The sequence below is a fragment of the Lithobates pipiens genome, unplaced genomic scaffold (assembly GCF_037356315.1).
Source record: "Lithobates pipiens isolate NorthernLeopardFrog02 unplaced genomic scaffold, aLitPip1_a1.2 Scaffold_18, whole genome shotgun sequence".
Taxonomy (NCBI): domain Eukaryota; kingdom Metazoa; phylum Chordata; class Amphibia; order Anura; family Ranidae; genus Lithobates; species Lithobates pipiens.
The window spans coordinates 562,126,198-562,141,426 of record NW_027507758.1 but is presented as its reverse complement, the minus strand read 5'-3'; the positions used below and the strand labels follow the sequence as shown (position 1 = coordinate 562,141,426).

The 15,229-nt window shown below is 43.3% G+C and overlaps 1 protein-coding gene and 1 long non-coding RNA gene across 2 annotated transcripts in view; one reads left to right on the top strand and one right to left on the bottom strand.

Annotated features, from left to right (window-relative positions):
- Positions 1-15,229, top strand: part of LOC143988990 (G-protein coupled receptor family C group 6 member A-like) — a 68,408-nt gene that overhangs the window by 1,880 nt on the left and 51,299 nt on the right. The window contains 1 exon segment of the mRNA XM_077488972.1: positions 12,083-12,934. Within this exon segment, the coding sequence (XP_077345098.1) occupies positions 12,083-12,934 (852 nt within the window).
- The window catches only part of LOC143988991 (uncharacterized), a 35,125-nt gene that overhangs the window by 6,930 nt on the left and 12,966 nt on the right, over positions 1-15,229 (bottom strand). The window lies entirely within an intron of this gene.

Here is a 15,229-nt window from a genome sequence, read left to right as displayed (position 1 = left end):
CATTTATCCACTTGCTTATCTTTGGGCTTTCTGGTTTCTGCCAATTTTTTGGGATCAATCTCTTGGCTTCATTTAATAATATTGGTACCAATGAGGCCCTATATAACCCCATCAGTCTATCCGTCTCGTGGAATAGACAGGCCCATGGGTCAAAAGGGATAGATTCACCTGTTATCTCTTTTGTCAATGTCAGAAACCTTATCCAATAGTATCTTATGGTGGGACATTCCCACCCTATATGAGCCATTGTACCAACCATTTTACATCCTCTCCAACAATTGGAGGAAGTTTCCGATTGATACCGGCTCAGTCTATCCGGAGTAAGGTACCATCTCGCTAAGCATTTATAATTTATTTCTCTCATCCTCGTATCCAGTGCCGTTTCGTGTGTCATTCTTCAAATATTACTTAGTCTAATACTCATATCCATTGTGCCTATTTCCTTTTCCCATTTCTTGATACATGGAGGAACCTCCCCATTCTCTTCCTCCAACCCCACTTTATAAATATAGGCAATACTATTTTTGATATTTCCTTATGCTATCAATTTTTCCATACCTGTATATTCCTTTTCTGAACGAAATGGGTCGGGTAAAGTTTCCACAAATTTTTTCACCTGGTTATACCTCCATGTATCAAGTTTCCACCATTCTGTGTCACCTAATAGATTCTGAAAAGTGCAGATTTTTCCTTTTTCTACTATATCCTTCACTTGTAACTCTTTTTTTTATCCAGTTTCCCCCAACCTCCCTCATCCCGGGTGCAAAAAACACATTATCCTTTAAATAAATTAGTGGGGAATTATATTTCCATTTTTTTTGTGCATGTATCCTATCCCATATATTCAATGCAGTATAGGTGATTTCATGTGTGTCCGGTCCTAATTCCCTAAAATGTGGTGGGTTCCATACTATGTGACCAAATGTGTCCTACTCATACTAAATTCTATACCCCTCCATCTTTTTCCAATATTCTCTCTTGTCCATTCTACTAAACGTGACACTACTACCGCAAAATAATATTTTTTAAAGTCGGGGGCAGCCAGGCCTCCTTTTTTTTATTTAAAAACAAAACAGCACTTGAAATGTGTGGTCTTTTATTCTGCCATATATATCTGGAGATGATACCTTTTAAAGTTGTAAAAAAAGATTGTGGCACCTTTGATGGGAGCATTTGAAATTTATAGAGGATTTTGGGAGCTATCATCATTTTTATCGCGTTTATACGACCAAACCACAAGCGTGTGGATAATGACATTTTTTAACTTCTCTTCTAATCTCATCTAAGAGCGGGATATAATTTATTAAATACATTTTCCTCAGAGTATCTGTTAATCTAATCCCCAAGTACTTTATGTCCTGTTTCCAGATAAAGTGGAATTCTTTCCCTAATCTCTCTTCTTCTATCTTATTTATATTAATTTTCAGTATTTCAGACTTCATGGGGTTTATTTTAAGATTTGAGAGATCTCCATATTTTTCCAAAACTCGTAGTAAATTGGGGAGCAATGTCCTAGGATGCGAAATGAAGAATAACACATCATCGGCAAAAGCTGCCAATTTATGTTCTTCTTGATCCACTCTTATCCCCCTTATGTCCACACTATTCCTTATATGGGCCAATAAAGGTTCAAGTGTCAATATGAACAATAAGGGGGACAAGGGGCAACCCTGCCTTGTTCCATTTCTCATCCTGAACAGAGAGGATAAGTGCCCATTCACCTTCACCCTTGTTTGGGGACACCTATACAATACTTTGATCCAACTTATCATCCTGGGTCCTATCCCCATCTCCTCCAGTACTTTCCACATAAAGCCCCAGTTTACCCTGTCAAAAGCTTTTTCAGCATCAATTGACAGGAATAGACTGGGGCTTCCTTCATTCTTGGCTGCCTATATTAGCATCAAGGCCCAGACTCCATTGTCCCGGCCCTCCCTACCTGATACAAAACCTACCTGGTCTGGGTGAACCAATGCACTAATCCTCTCTTTAAATCTAATATTAATGTTATTGAGGAAAGCAACGCTTCTGTCCCCATGTCGCATTCTTTACCTACTTGGTTCCAGAATTTACATAACCTAGGGACCAGGATGTCTTTAAACTTTTTTAAATATAGAGTTGTATCATGGCCACCTTTAATATTGATTGGACCCTGGGCAAAAATTTTCTTAGGGCCCCCCTCCCCCTACGCAATTTCACTCTCAACCTTCTCTGAGACATGCAATAAATAGCAGCTAGACTTAAAATCAGTTTACTGTAGCAGATCAGGCAGCGATTGTGATTGGTTGCCAGAGGTTAGAGCATATCATTACTGTGTACTGACTGGTTGCTAGAGGTTTCAGCACTCCTTAAGGCTCACTGATTAGTTGCTATAGGTTACAGCACATTTCTGCTTGTTGATTGGCTGCTAAAGATTACTGTACAGTAATACTGCTCACTGGTTGCTATAGGTTACAGCACATCTTCTCCTCACTGCAGGGGGGCATGATATACCTATGAATGCTGCCTTTATTTACATATCAATGCAGTTGGCCTCAGCTATTTACATATGCATGTCACTGCTATTTACATATGAATGGCAGTATTTACATGATTTACACAACAATAGGGCAGAGCTGGGCAGTATTAGTAGCAGCACAGGACTAAAACTTCAAGGGACAAGGGAATGTAAACTGGGATAGTTGGCAAGTATGAGGCAGCGGCTTTGGGCCCCACAACAATGACAGGGCCCAGGACAGCTGCCCCTTCTGCCTTAAAGAAGGCCCAGAGTTGTATACCTATCCAGACCCGGGCTTTTGCCCGGGGGGGATTTTTTCAACACATAAAATAGTTCTTCCTCGGTTATTGGCCTATCCATAAACTCCCTATTAATCTCTGATATTGTTTTAAGCGCACTATGCTCAAAAAACTCCTGTATCTTTGCATCCCCATTCAGTCCTTCCGGACTTCCCTTCTTTATAGTATACAGGGCCTCATAATAGTTCCTAAACACCTGTGCTATCTCTTTAGTAGTATATATAAAGTCCCCAACCCTATTCTGAATCTTCTTAATAAAATTGACCTCTCTTTTCTGCTTTACCGTCCTAGCGAGCTGCTTACCAGACTTATTTCCCCATAGATATTGATTCTGCGATATCCTATTTATCCTATTTATCTCTTTCCTGGCCATATTTTCCATAATGTCTTTTAATTCCTCTCTTTTAAAGACCAATGCCTGTAAGATTACCTGTGAGAACCGCCCCCCCCCCCCCCCTGCTTTTTATGTTGTATTTCTAACCCGTGGATTTCTTCCGTAAGAATTTTAATATTCATTTCACTTTCCCTATTTTCCTGGCCCCTATGGAGATTAGGATCCCCTTTATATACGCCTTATGCCCTTCCCAGAGGATAGCAGCTGTCACTTCACCATTATCATTATTCAGAAAATAAACCTCTATCTCCTTCCGTATTTTGTCTTCTACCTCTGCATCCAATAATAAACTTTCATTCAGCCGCCACATAAACGGTGTCCTATGGATCCCCGCAATCCTCATCTCCATAGTGACCGGAGCATGGTCAGATACAGACATTATTTCAATATTAACCGCCCCTAACTCCTCCAGTATTTTATAATCTACAAAAAAATTGTCCAGCCTTGAGTACGTCCTGTGAACCTGGGAAAAGAAGGTATAATCCATCATGTTTAACCCTCCATGCATCCATTAATTTGATTTGATGCAATTTAGCTTTTATCCTTTTTATTTGTTCCTTGCTCATCCCCTGTGCACGTGACGTACTGTCCAGCTTAGGGTCTAATCCAAAATTCCTTCAATATAGTCAACATTCTATTTAGAAAACAGATAGGGTTCTTATTTGGACTGTATACATTAACCAGTGTAAATAGCGCATCTCCCAATTGACCTTTAATGAACACATAGTGTCCTTCTGGATCAATCTTTCTATCTAATGCCGCGTACACACGAGCGGACTGTATGGCGTACTTAGTCCGCCGAAACACATTTCAGCGGACAGTCTGCTCGTGTGTGGGCTTCAGCGGACTTTTTCAGCGTGCAGTCCGGCGTACTAAGAATTTATTTTTTTTCGAAATTCTGTCCGTCGTAGTCGCATTTCGGCGGACAATCCGGCCGTGTGTATGCCAGTCCGCCGTACTTTTGAAATGAGCGGACTTTTCCCGCCCGGAGAAAAGTCCGCTCATTTCGAGCGGGTATCCAGGTAGGCGGGGCCCGCGAAGGAGACGTCGCTGGCCCTGCCGCCTTGTATGGACTTAAAGGGGAACCCCAACGCTGAAAAAAAATTGGCGTGGGGGTCCCCCCCAAGTCCACAACAGACCCTTGTCCGAGCACGCTACCCGGCCGGCCAGGAAAGGGGGCAGAGCGAGTGCCCCCCCTCCTGAGCCGTACCAGGCCGCGTGCCGTCAACATGGGGGGTGCCTTGGGGAAGGGGGGGGCGCGCGGCCCCCCCACCCCAAAGCACCTTGTCCCCATGTTGATGAGGACAAGGGCCTCTTCCCGACAACCCTGGCCGTTGGTTGTCGGGGTCTGCGGGTGGGGGGCTTATCGGAATCCGGGAGCCCCCTTTAATAAGGGGGCCCCTGGATACCGGCCCCCCACCCTATGTGAATGAGTATGGGGTACAATGTACCCCTACCCATTCACCTGTAAAATAAAAGTATAAAAAAAAAACACAACACACGAGATAAAATACTTTATTGCACAGCTCCGGGGGTCTTCCGTCTTCGGGGGTCTTCTCGCCGGACTCCTCCGCTATCTTCTTGTAGCTCTTTTGCTAGCGGAGGAGTCCGGCTTTCTTCCTCGCCGCCGGCCTCTTCTCCCGAATTCGGGGGTCTTGTCCCCCTCTTCGGTTCTTCTGCCGGGCCACCGCACCTTCTTATAGCTCTTTTACAGGCGGTGGCCTGGTCTTCTGTTGCCGCCGCCGCCTTCCGTTCTTCTTCTTCTTCTTCTCCTTCTTCTCCAGGAGATGTTGACTCGACGATCTCTCCGGCCACAATGCCAGGGCCGCGCTGCGCGGCCACTTATATAGGGACAAGGGGCGGTGTCACATGGCTTTATGTCACATGGGTTGGTCACATGGGTTGATGTCACATGGGGACTATGACATCGTAAGGGGGCGGGGTCACCATGTGACACCAACCCATGTGACATAAAGCCATGTGACACCGCCAGACTAAGTACGTCATACAGTTTGACCGTGTGTACGCGGCATAAGACCATAAATTTAATCCTTTCCGAGAACCCAATTGCCACCCCCTTTGCACCCCTTATTGTGGAGGAGTCACTGTAGAACCAAGTGGGGTACTCTTTTGAATATATTTTAATATTTGTATAGTGAGTTAAGTGAGTCTCTTGTAAAAATATTACATCTACAGATCGCTGTTTGATTTCTTTAAGGATTTTAAGTCTCTTCCCATACGATTCTAGGCCTCTCACGTTGTATGTCATGAATTTTATTTCCATTTTCTACCTGGTTCCACAGTGAGTCCCACTCTTAACCAATTGGGATCCCCATCCACTCCTATCCATCCTCTCAATCCACATAATAATCTGGGTTACGTGCATGTCCCCCCCTCCCCCGGCCTCCCACCCCCACCATTCCCCCCACCTCCCACCCCCCCCTTCACGACCTTACTGGTCCTATATCTCACGTTAGGCATTTTATCTAATGACGACGGAGATACCTACCCCAGAGGGTGGGGCTCAGACCATGCCAACTTGTAATTCAGGCTCTGCTGGACTCTATAAAACAGAAGGAGTCCATAAGAGCATCACTGTCTTTTCTTTTCTTTTCCTTCTCTTCTCTTGGGCAGTTCTTCCACCTCCCCCTTATCCTTCAATAATCTCCATGTTTTCAGCCCACATATCCCCTCCTCCCAAAAAAACAAAAAAACAAAAAAAAACACAAGGAGGGGAGGGAGGGGGAGACGGGCCCACATGAATGAACATCTCCTGCCTACACACTCACCCACCTTATAAGATTTCAAAAATGTACTTTTTATTATTTCCTCTCCCTACTCCCCCTCCTCCCCCAACACACTAGGGACCGTGATTTCCAGATTCCTGCAAAACTCATCTAGCTCATCCATAGGTTTCAACCTGAACGACCTCCCTTCTTTAAATACCACTAAGGCTGACGGAAACCCCCAACTGTATTTCAAATTGGCAGTCCTCAGTTGCCCAAAAAGGGGCTTTAATCTCTTTCTCCATGACAAAGTTTCTGCCAATAAGTCCGAAAATACTTGTATTTCAGTTCCATCATATTGTAAAGATGGGACCCCTCTAAGTTTAGTCCAGATTTTATGTTTATCTTCAAATGTGTGGAACTTCACTATAACGTCCTGGGGTATGTCCTCTCTCAATCCAGGGGGTTTCCTAATTCCATGGGCTCTGTCTATTCTTAAATCCTCTCCATCCCCCCTCCCCATTGGTGGCTGGAAAATCCTTTTTATTTTCCCCATCAGATCTTCTCCCTGCTGTTCTGGGATTGATCTAATACGCAAATTTTGGCGCCTACTATGGTTTTCCTGTCCCTCCAATTTATATAGAATGTCCTTTTGCTTTCTCTGTAACACCTCCACTTGGTTTTTCAGGCCCCTTAATTCTTGTGCTTGTATTTCTGACTTTTCCTCTATTTCTCCTTAGCAGGTGGGACATGTCGCTTCTGACGTTATTAATTTCCAGCTTAATAACGGCTTCTAAATTGCTGAACATTTTCAACATTTCTGACTTTGTCGGTAGCTGTGCCATCTCCCCCTTTTCTCCCATATCCTCTGGCTCTACCCGAGCTTCCGCACCCTCCATCTCAAATTCTTCCCGGGCTTGATTTTCCTGTTCTATCCTTTGTTTCTCTAACTCTCTCTTTTCTTCTTTTGTGGTTAGTTGTTTTTTTCCATCCCTGGGCTCCTTGAGTTGTCCTCCTTGAGGTATTTCTGGATTGAACTCGTGTTTAAGCTTTCACGCTGATTCTTGGAGTCCGTCCCCCTTCATATTGATTTATTACTCCTGAAACTGTTTATATTTATTCCAGTGACCTTTCACCCGCCTATCCATTTCTAGGGTCGGAACATCTTTAGTTCAATCTGAACCCCCCTTTAGAAATAATGAGGAAAGCCACTCACAATATAATACAGTAATTAATAAGCTGTGATTTACTCACAGGCTAAACACCAGATGGTACTTTAGGACAGGTATCACCGATTTTCAAATTTCATCGTTACCATTTCAGCTATATTTTTTAACAGCACTTTTATACCTTTTAGCGCCCACACTTTCTTAGTTGGAGTACTGCATCAGTTCAAAATCACTCAAGGTACCCTCCCATAACCTGCTGTTTTTCTCTCTGATGTAGAAGTAAATACACCTCTCGAGTATTACTGTTTACAGTCCAACTGATTTTCTAACTTTGGAAAGGTGAAATCGCATAGGTAGGATCAGGACTGGTGCAAGGATTTTTGACACCCTAGGCGAAACCTCATTTTATCGCCCCCCCCCTGTTGGCTCCACCACTGACCCCCACCCCCTTTGCCTGACCCATGTGACAGGAGGTGGCGCTTTTAAGGGAGCATGGGCTTTGCTTCCTTTAGCGCTGGCTCCAGTGCTGCACTGCGCCTCTAAGTACACTACTGGTTGGACGGAGCAGCTGCCTGATACTGATATAGTTACATGCTGCAGCCTGCAGAGCATGCAGATGCGGAGGGAAACAAGTGGCCGAACGCCCCTAGGCAGCATTGCGCCCTAGGCGGTTGCCTAGTTTGCCTAGTGGTAGCACCAGCCCTGGGTAGGATGGGATAAAAAGGGGTAGGATGGCAAGGATGGCCTCACTTGTTAAATTTACAATTAAACAGTCTCTAAATGCCCACACATATTTTATTTATTTTTTTATAATCGCCACTCCTCCCGAGGCCAGCGAGCACAACAAGACAACCAGACAGTCAATTCACAGCCACCTTAAATTCCAGGTCTCCAAATCTCTTACCCACTCAGGATATATGGATGAAGAGGACAGCAGACTCCGCCACTTGGATGGATGGATGGATGAATGGATGGAAGGGTTGTGCTGGATGAACTGCCTCTTCTACAGCTTTTCAGTTGCTCAGACGCCTACTTTGTTGCTGCATATCGTATGCAGGGTCAGGGGCACACTATACTCAGCTCCCAGACCCATCAAACGCCCAGATAAGCAGGGAAGGAAGGCGGTCGAGGGGGGGTTAAAGGCGGTCAGCGGTAACACGTGGGGGCTGCCCAGGCAGAAAATAAGTCAGCGCTTCCCGGACTCTCTCCCCGCTCAGCCGCTTCTCCAGCACGCTGCTTGCCTCCGCCTGTCAGCTCTCTCCGCACAGCCCTCTAGCTCTCCCAGAGCCACACTCACTTGGCTTGTTCGGCATCGCCTGGCCCCTTCCTTCTATCTCAGAGCAGCGTGTCACGTCCGCACACCACCCTGCATCTCTCCATGATGACCTTTCTCAAAACTGGAGATATGGAAGAATCTCAGGAATCTATAGGGGAGGGACATGGGCAGACCTCTCAATGAATATTTATGAGAAACACAGTGTGCTCAATACAGGACAAAACTGTCAGGCATCACATGGAAAAATTATCAATAAAATGGTATAAAAGAAATTGAGCTAAAGGAGATATACTTTTCTTAAAATAACCACATGATGTCCCAGAAAGAAAAAAGGTTGCTGAATGTGGCTGACTGCTGGATGAAAATAATTTGGACTTTGTGTAACTTGGACAGTATTTTGGATTGTCTCCTGGGAGTGCCCAGTAAGGATGAGCCGAACACCCCCCTGTTCGGTTCGCACCAGAACCTGTGAACAGACCTAAACTTCGTGTGAACTTTAGAACCCTATTAACCTCCCTGGCAGTATGATTAGTCATGATTTTAGGTGCTGAAAGCAGTACAATTATTTTGCATGGAAATTTGGCATTTTATATTGTAGGTCTGCAATTCTTAGGAATAACTCTCTTAAATCTGTTCAAACCAGAGTCTAGCAGACATCCCGGGTATGATAAAGCTTATAATATTATAAATAATGATAATAAATAATAATAAAAATTATTCAATAATGTAATCAAATTCAAAAACACTGAAATTTGCTCATTTGCAGAATTGTCGCTGTCATTAGATTTAGTGTTTGATGACGAATTTCCCCACAAATCGCTGTCGCTCAATTCTGCAAGTGATTATTATTAACTATTGCTGTTTTCTAGTTGTAACGCAGGTTTCCGTTACATCAGAGGGGGGCGGGGTCACCCATACGTCATTGGGGAACCCCTGGCTTCCCTCACTAGTGTCAGAGGGAGCGGGGTCAGGTGACGGGTGGCCCCGCCTTCCTAATATAAGAAACGTCAGCGTTGGGATCCCTGCAGTGTCTCCTCAGTGGAGACAAAAGATGGATGCATGGATGGACTGTGCTGGACTGAAAATCACCCGTCGCTGGATCAGATCAGCCATCGCTGGAGCCTGGAGAGATGATCATCCATTGCTGGATAGCAAGAGTGGATTAGCACCGCTGGAATCTTTTTTTAATTTTTTTTTATTTTTAATAAAGGAATTTTTCAAAAGCGTGCTTGTCTTATTTAACCATTTTTTACACTTTCTTTGTGAAATGGTAGGGGTACTTTTGTGCCCCCTTACCATTTCAAACGTGAGGGCCTGGATCTGGGATCCCCTTGTTAAAGGGGGCTTCCAGATTCTGATAAGTCCCCCGCCCGCAGACCCCCACAACCACCGGCCAGGGTTGTGGGGATGAGGCCCTTGCCCACATCAACATGGGGACATGGTGCTTTGAGGGGTCACAGACCCCCAAAGCATCCTCCCAATGTTGAGGGCATGTGGCCTGGTACGGTTCAGGAGGGGGGGGGCGCTCTCCCGTTCTCCCCCTTTTTCTGTGGCCTGCCAAGTTGCGTGCTCGGATAAAGGGTCTGGTATGGATTTTTAGGGGGACCCCCCACATCAATTTTTTTTTATTTGATGCGGGATTCCCCTTAATATCCATACCAGACCTGAAGGGCCTGGTAATTGAATTCAGGGGAACCCCACGCTTTTTTTTTTTCTTTTATCAATGAATGAATTGTCGACTCCGGTAATTCAGAGAACACTCATTGAGTGTTCTCTGCATTACGGGAGCCGACAATTGATTATAGCCGCAAGTGATTTTAAAAGACTTTTTTTCCTGCGGAGATGACACTGTGCAGGGACAGTTCTAAGCACGGGAAACATGCGCCCCTTCACAGGCATACTATTGACACCCCCCAGGTATGAAATTTAACCACTTACCGACCAGCGCACGACGATGTACGTCCTATTTTTGAAGATGGATATCTCAGTAACGGCAGCAGCTGCTGCCACAACCGAGATATCCATCTCTTCAGGCGCCGGTCGTCTGTACGATAACGGTGGTCTCCGTGGCAGATTCACCGCGAGATCACCGCTATCGGTGGCAGGAGAGGTGCCACCCCCCTCCCGCCGCCCTCCCGCACCTTCCGCCGCTTACCGGAGCCGTCGGTAGCGGCGGATGCGATTGGGTCCTTTCGCTAGCTGGGTATGGAGACAAGCGAGGCTAAGATGGCCCCCACTCGTCTCTATACCATAGGAGGGCGGAAGCGACGTCAAAACGTCACTTCCGCCTATACCTCTTAAAGGTGTATTTTTTTTAAATGTTTTTTTTTCTTTTTTTTTTGTTGCGTTTTAGTCCAAATATGAGATCTGAGGACTTTTTTACCCCAGATCTCATATTTAAGAGGACCTGTCATGCTTTTTTCTATTACAAGGGATGTTTACATTCCTTGTAATAGGAATAAAAGTGATCCATTTTTTTTTTTTTAAACAGTGTAAAAATAAATAAAATCAATTAAAATAAATAAGAAAAAAAAGGTTTTTAAAAACACCCCATCACGACAAGCTTGCGCACAGAAGCGAGCGCATACGTGAGTAGCACCCGCATATGAAAACGGTGGTCAAACCACACATGTGAGGTATTGCCGCGATTGGTAGAGTGAGAGCAATAATTGTAGCTCTAGATCTCCTCTGTAACACAAAAAATGCAACCTGTAGAATTTTTTTAAATGTTGCTTATGGAGATTTTTGAGGCTAAAAGTTTGACGCCATTCCACGAGTGGGCGCAATTTTGAAGCGTGACATGTTGGGTATCAATTTACTTGGCGTAACATTATCTTTCACGATATAAAAAAAATTGGGCTAATTTTACTGTTGTCTTATTTTTTTATTCAAACAAGTGAATTTTTTAAAAAAAAAGTGCGCTTGTAAGACCGCTGCGCAAATACGGAATGAAAAAAAGTATTTCAATGACTGCAATTTTATTCTCTAGGGTGTTAGAAAAAAAACAATATAAAATGTTTGGGGTTCTAAGTAATTTTCTAGCAAAAAAAAAAACTGTTTTAAACATGTAAACACTAAATCTGAAAAAGAGGCCTGGTCCTTAAGTGGTTAAAGGAATATTACACTTTTATTGTTTTAATTTAATCATTATTAAAATCACTGCTCCTGAAAAAACGGCAATTTTTAAAACTTTTTTTTTGCATTGATCCACGTCCCCTGGATCAGGACCCAGGTCCCCAAACACTTTTTAGGACAGTAACTTGCATATTAGCCTTTAAAATTAGCACTTTAGATTTCTCCCATAGACTTGTACAGGGTGTTCCAGCTTTTCGAATTTGCTGCGAACAGCCCAAATTGTTCACTGTTCGCTGAACAGGCGAACAGGCAATGTTCGAGTCGAACATGAGTTCGACTCAAACTCAAAGCTCATCCCTAGTGCCCAGGCAGACTGATTGGGTGCACAAACTAAAGTGTTTAGAATTGGGGTTAGCTCCGTGGTTATCTGGTAGGAGTGTGTGAAAGGATCTGTATGTGATAGGCATTCGATTATACTAAAGCAGCAAGTTCACTTCAGTTTTGTCCCTTTTCATGTGGATATAACAGTCTTCATTCTATGAAAATAAGTGTTGCTTCACTTTTTTTCTTCAAGCCTAAAAATTACATCTTTAATATATTGTTTAATGTTTCATTAAATAAAGATTATTTCCTTTTGTCATTACAGATAAGTAGAGCAGCATCTGCTGATATTCTAAGTGATCAAATTAGATATCCGTCCTTTCTCCGTACCATTCCTAGAGATTATTACCAGACCAAAGCAATCATGGATCTGATTAAAGCATTTAAGTGGAACTGGATCGGAATCATTGCCAGTGATGATGAATATGGACGCTCTGCTGTTAACTTACTGAGCTCCCTCTTTGTAGACAATGAAGTATGTACAGCCTTTGTGAAAACTGTCCCATCCTATGCAAGACATCCATCCCAGCCTAATAGCCTAAATAATGTTATAAATGATCTCAAAACTAGTACAACCAAGGTGATAATCAGCTTCGCAAAGGATTCTATCATGGCCGAGCTATTTAGAGCAGTCATCAATCAGAATATATCTAAAATTTGGATTGCAAGTGACAATTGGATCAATTCCAAATTAGTAGCTAGTATAGAAGGTATTGAAAAGGTGGGCACAATATTTGGATTCACATTTACAAGTGGTTTTATTCCTGGAATAGACGATTATCTTAAAAACCTTTTTCACTCTAATGACATAGCTACAAGTGAAATTCTTGATGAATACAAAATGTGGAGATTTGGATGCTCAGAAGACTATAGAGACTATCTAAGGTGTTTGAACTCAACGTCTGACAATTGTCCTGTTCCTGCTTCAGCGATGCACAAATCTCCATTAGCCTGCGTTGTGAACGATGTCTCTCGGCAAAATGATGATTATTTGGTTCAGTTTTCAGAAGTAGCATATTCTACAGCCTTGTCTGTTACAGCCATTGCCCAAGCACTGAAAAATATAATATGCAAAGATGGAACTTGTGACAAGGATCTCCAAGTCTCACCACGCAAGGTTAGTAAATCAAAAAGGACAAACTAAATACTCATAAGCTCAAGTCTATTAGTCTTCTAAAGAAGCAGAGGCTGAGACTGCATTCTGCAGTGTCACTATGGTGACAGTCTACTGCTGTGGCTAGTGATTAGAGACAATAGCTGCATGTAATATAATCATGTATGATGGCTGGCTTCTCTGAGGACACTGTATGCCAGAGCAGCCAGCCATTGTCTCTGATTACTGCCACAGTAGTACAATGTCACTAGACCAGTGCAGCCAGATACAGTGCCCCCAGTAATCGCCACACCAGTCCCAGTGTCACCATAAGGACATGCTCACATGTTTGGTGCTATCTGAAGAGCGATTTGTGTTCAGATCACTCTTCAGAGAGCATTTGACAGGTGGTGAGGAGGTGTCGTATCACCTCCTCACTGCCTCCTTTAATCTCTTGGACCCCTCACATGTGTCCCATTCTCTTTAGTAGGATCAATCTGTGGGCATTATGCCCACTGAAAGTGACGAGGGGTATAATTCCATCCACAACTGCAAAGCCAAGCATCATAGCCATGGTATTGGTACACCTTTGGCCAATGCCTTTATACATAAAGGTCACAGTTGAAGGGCAGTTTAACCTTGAGGTTTTGCTGCCTCCCAACCTCACACGTGAACAGGCCCTAATAGTGTGTTCAGTCACAGTGCCTCCAATCACCACCACACCAGTGACTGTTATCAGACAAGAGAAGTTAGAAGCAGTGTTCTTGATACACCAGACCAATGCAGCCAGCAAAAATATACCTGGTGTTTGGGCTATGTAGCCCTTTGGCTTTTGAACGACTGGCTGACAGGAATTGTGATATCAATCTTGATACCCCAAGAACACAGCATATGGAGCAGCAAGCCAACACTATAGAGAAGGGTTCCAGGAGGAGATGCTGTCTCCTCCATGTCCTTTCTTGGGATACGTAGGATGTGTGGCCAGAAGGAAGTGGAAACTAAAGCCCCCTTTCTTGCCCACATATGGTAATAATTGCCCATTTGCTGCCCACATATACATATTGGTTGCTTGTTTGTCGCCTTCAATTCATAACAGTTTCCCATTTACTGCCCTCATATTGTAACTATGCCTGTTTCTTGGCCATATATTGTAAAAATTTACCATTTATTGGCTCCAAATTTAAATTATAACCAATTTGTTGCCCACATATTGTATAGATTCTAAGTTTGTTGCCTGTACATTGTAAGACCTCATGCGCGGATGTTATAATAATATTATAAAAACGCCAGTAGCTTTGCAGTGCGTTTTTTCAATGTTTTTCAGCGTTTTTAGCAATTTTTATTATGGAATCAAACGTTTTTGAGAGTTTAATAGCGTTTAACCACATTTTTTGACATTAGAGTGTTTTTACAGCTAAAAAACTCCACTTAGAACCCACTAGTTTTGGGGGGTTTTTTAAAGCCAAAAAACACCCCAGCCAAAAACAGTCGATAACAGCCTATGTGTGCATGGACACATAGGGTAACATTTTGGAGAGTTTATGAACTGTAGAAAAAAAATGTCTGAAGCCAAAAACAGCAGCTGTAAAAACGTTTAAAAACGTCCTCTTTGTTGGTCATGCACTAAAACAATTGCCAGTTTGTTATTTATGTAGTGCCACAGCTAAACAGTTTTCCCTATATATTGTTAGGATTGCCAGTATTTACCTGTTTATTCTGTAGTCAATGTTTTTTTTTAAGGATCATAATACCAAACCTTAAAGTGGATGTAAACCTGATTTTTTTTTTTTTATATGTCACAATGTAGAGAATAAGATTTTCTATCATCTGTGCACAGAGTTAATCCAGCTCTGAGCAATCCTCTTTTATTGTTCAGTGAGATAAATCTTGACAAACAGAGAAAACTTTAGTCAAATCCTCCCCCTTGCTTGTTGTGACAGGTTATTTACATATTTCATGCACTAGCCTGAGACAGGCACATCCTGTGTAAAAAGTTCACAATTCACATCCCCCTCCTCTCCCCTCCCCTCCCCTCCAGCTCTCACAGGTTTGGCTGCCTTTATTTATTTTTTTATCAGCCCTGATGGGGGCTTTGGTGACAATGCAGGGGTCTAAACAGAGATCCCTGACATCTCCCATTTGAGACAGAGAAAGGGACAGAGGATACAGATTCCCCAATCCCTTTCTCTGCCTTGAAAATGAATGGAGAGGAGACAGCAGCTCCTGTCCATTCATAAACTGAAGCAGAGTAACACACAGGTTACTCTGCTCAGTTATCACAGGTTACAGAGCGATCAGTAATGAACGCTCTGTGTCCCA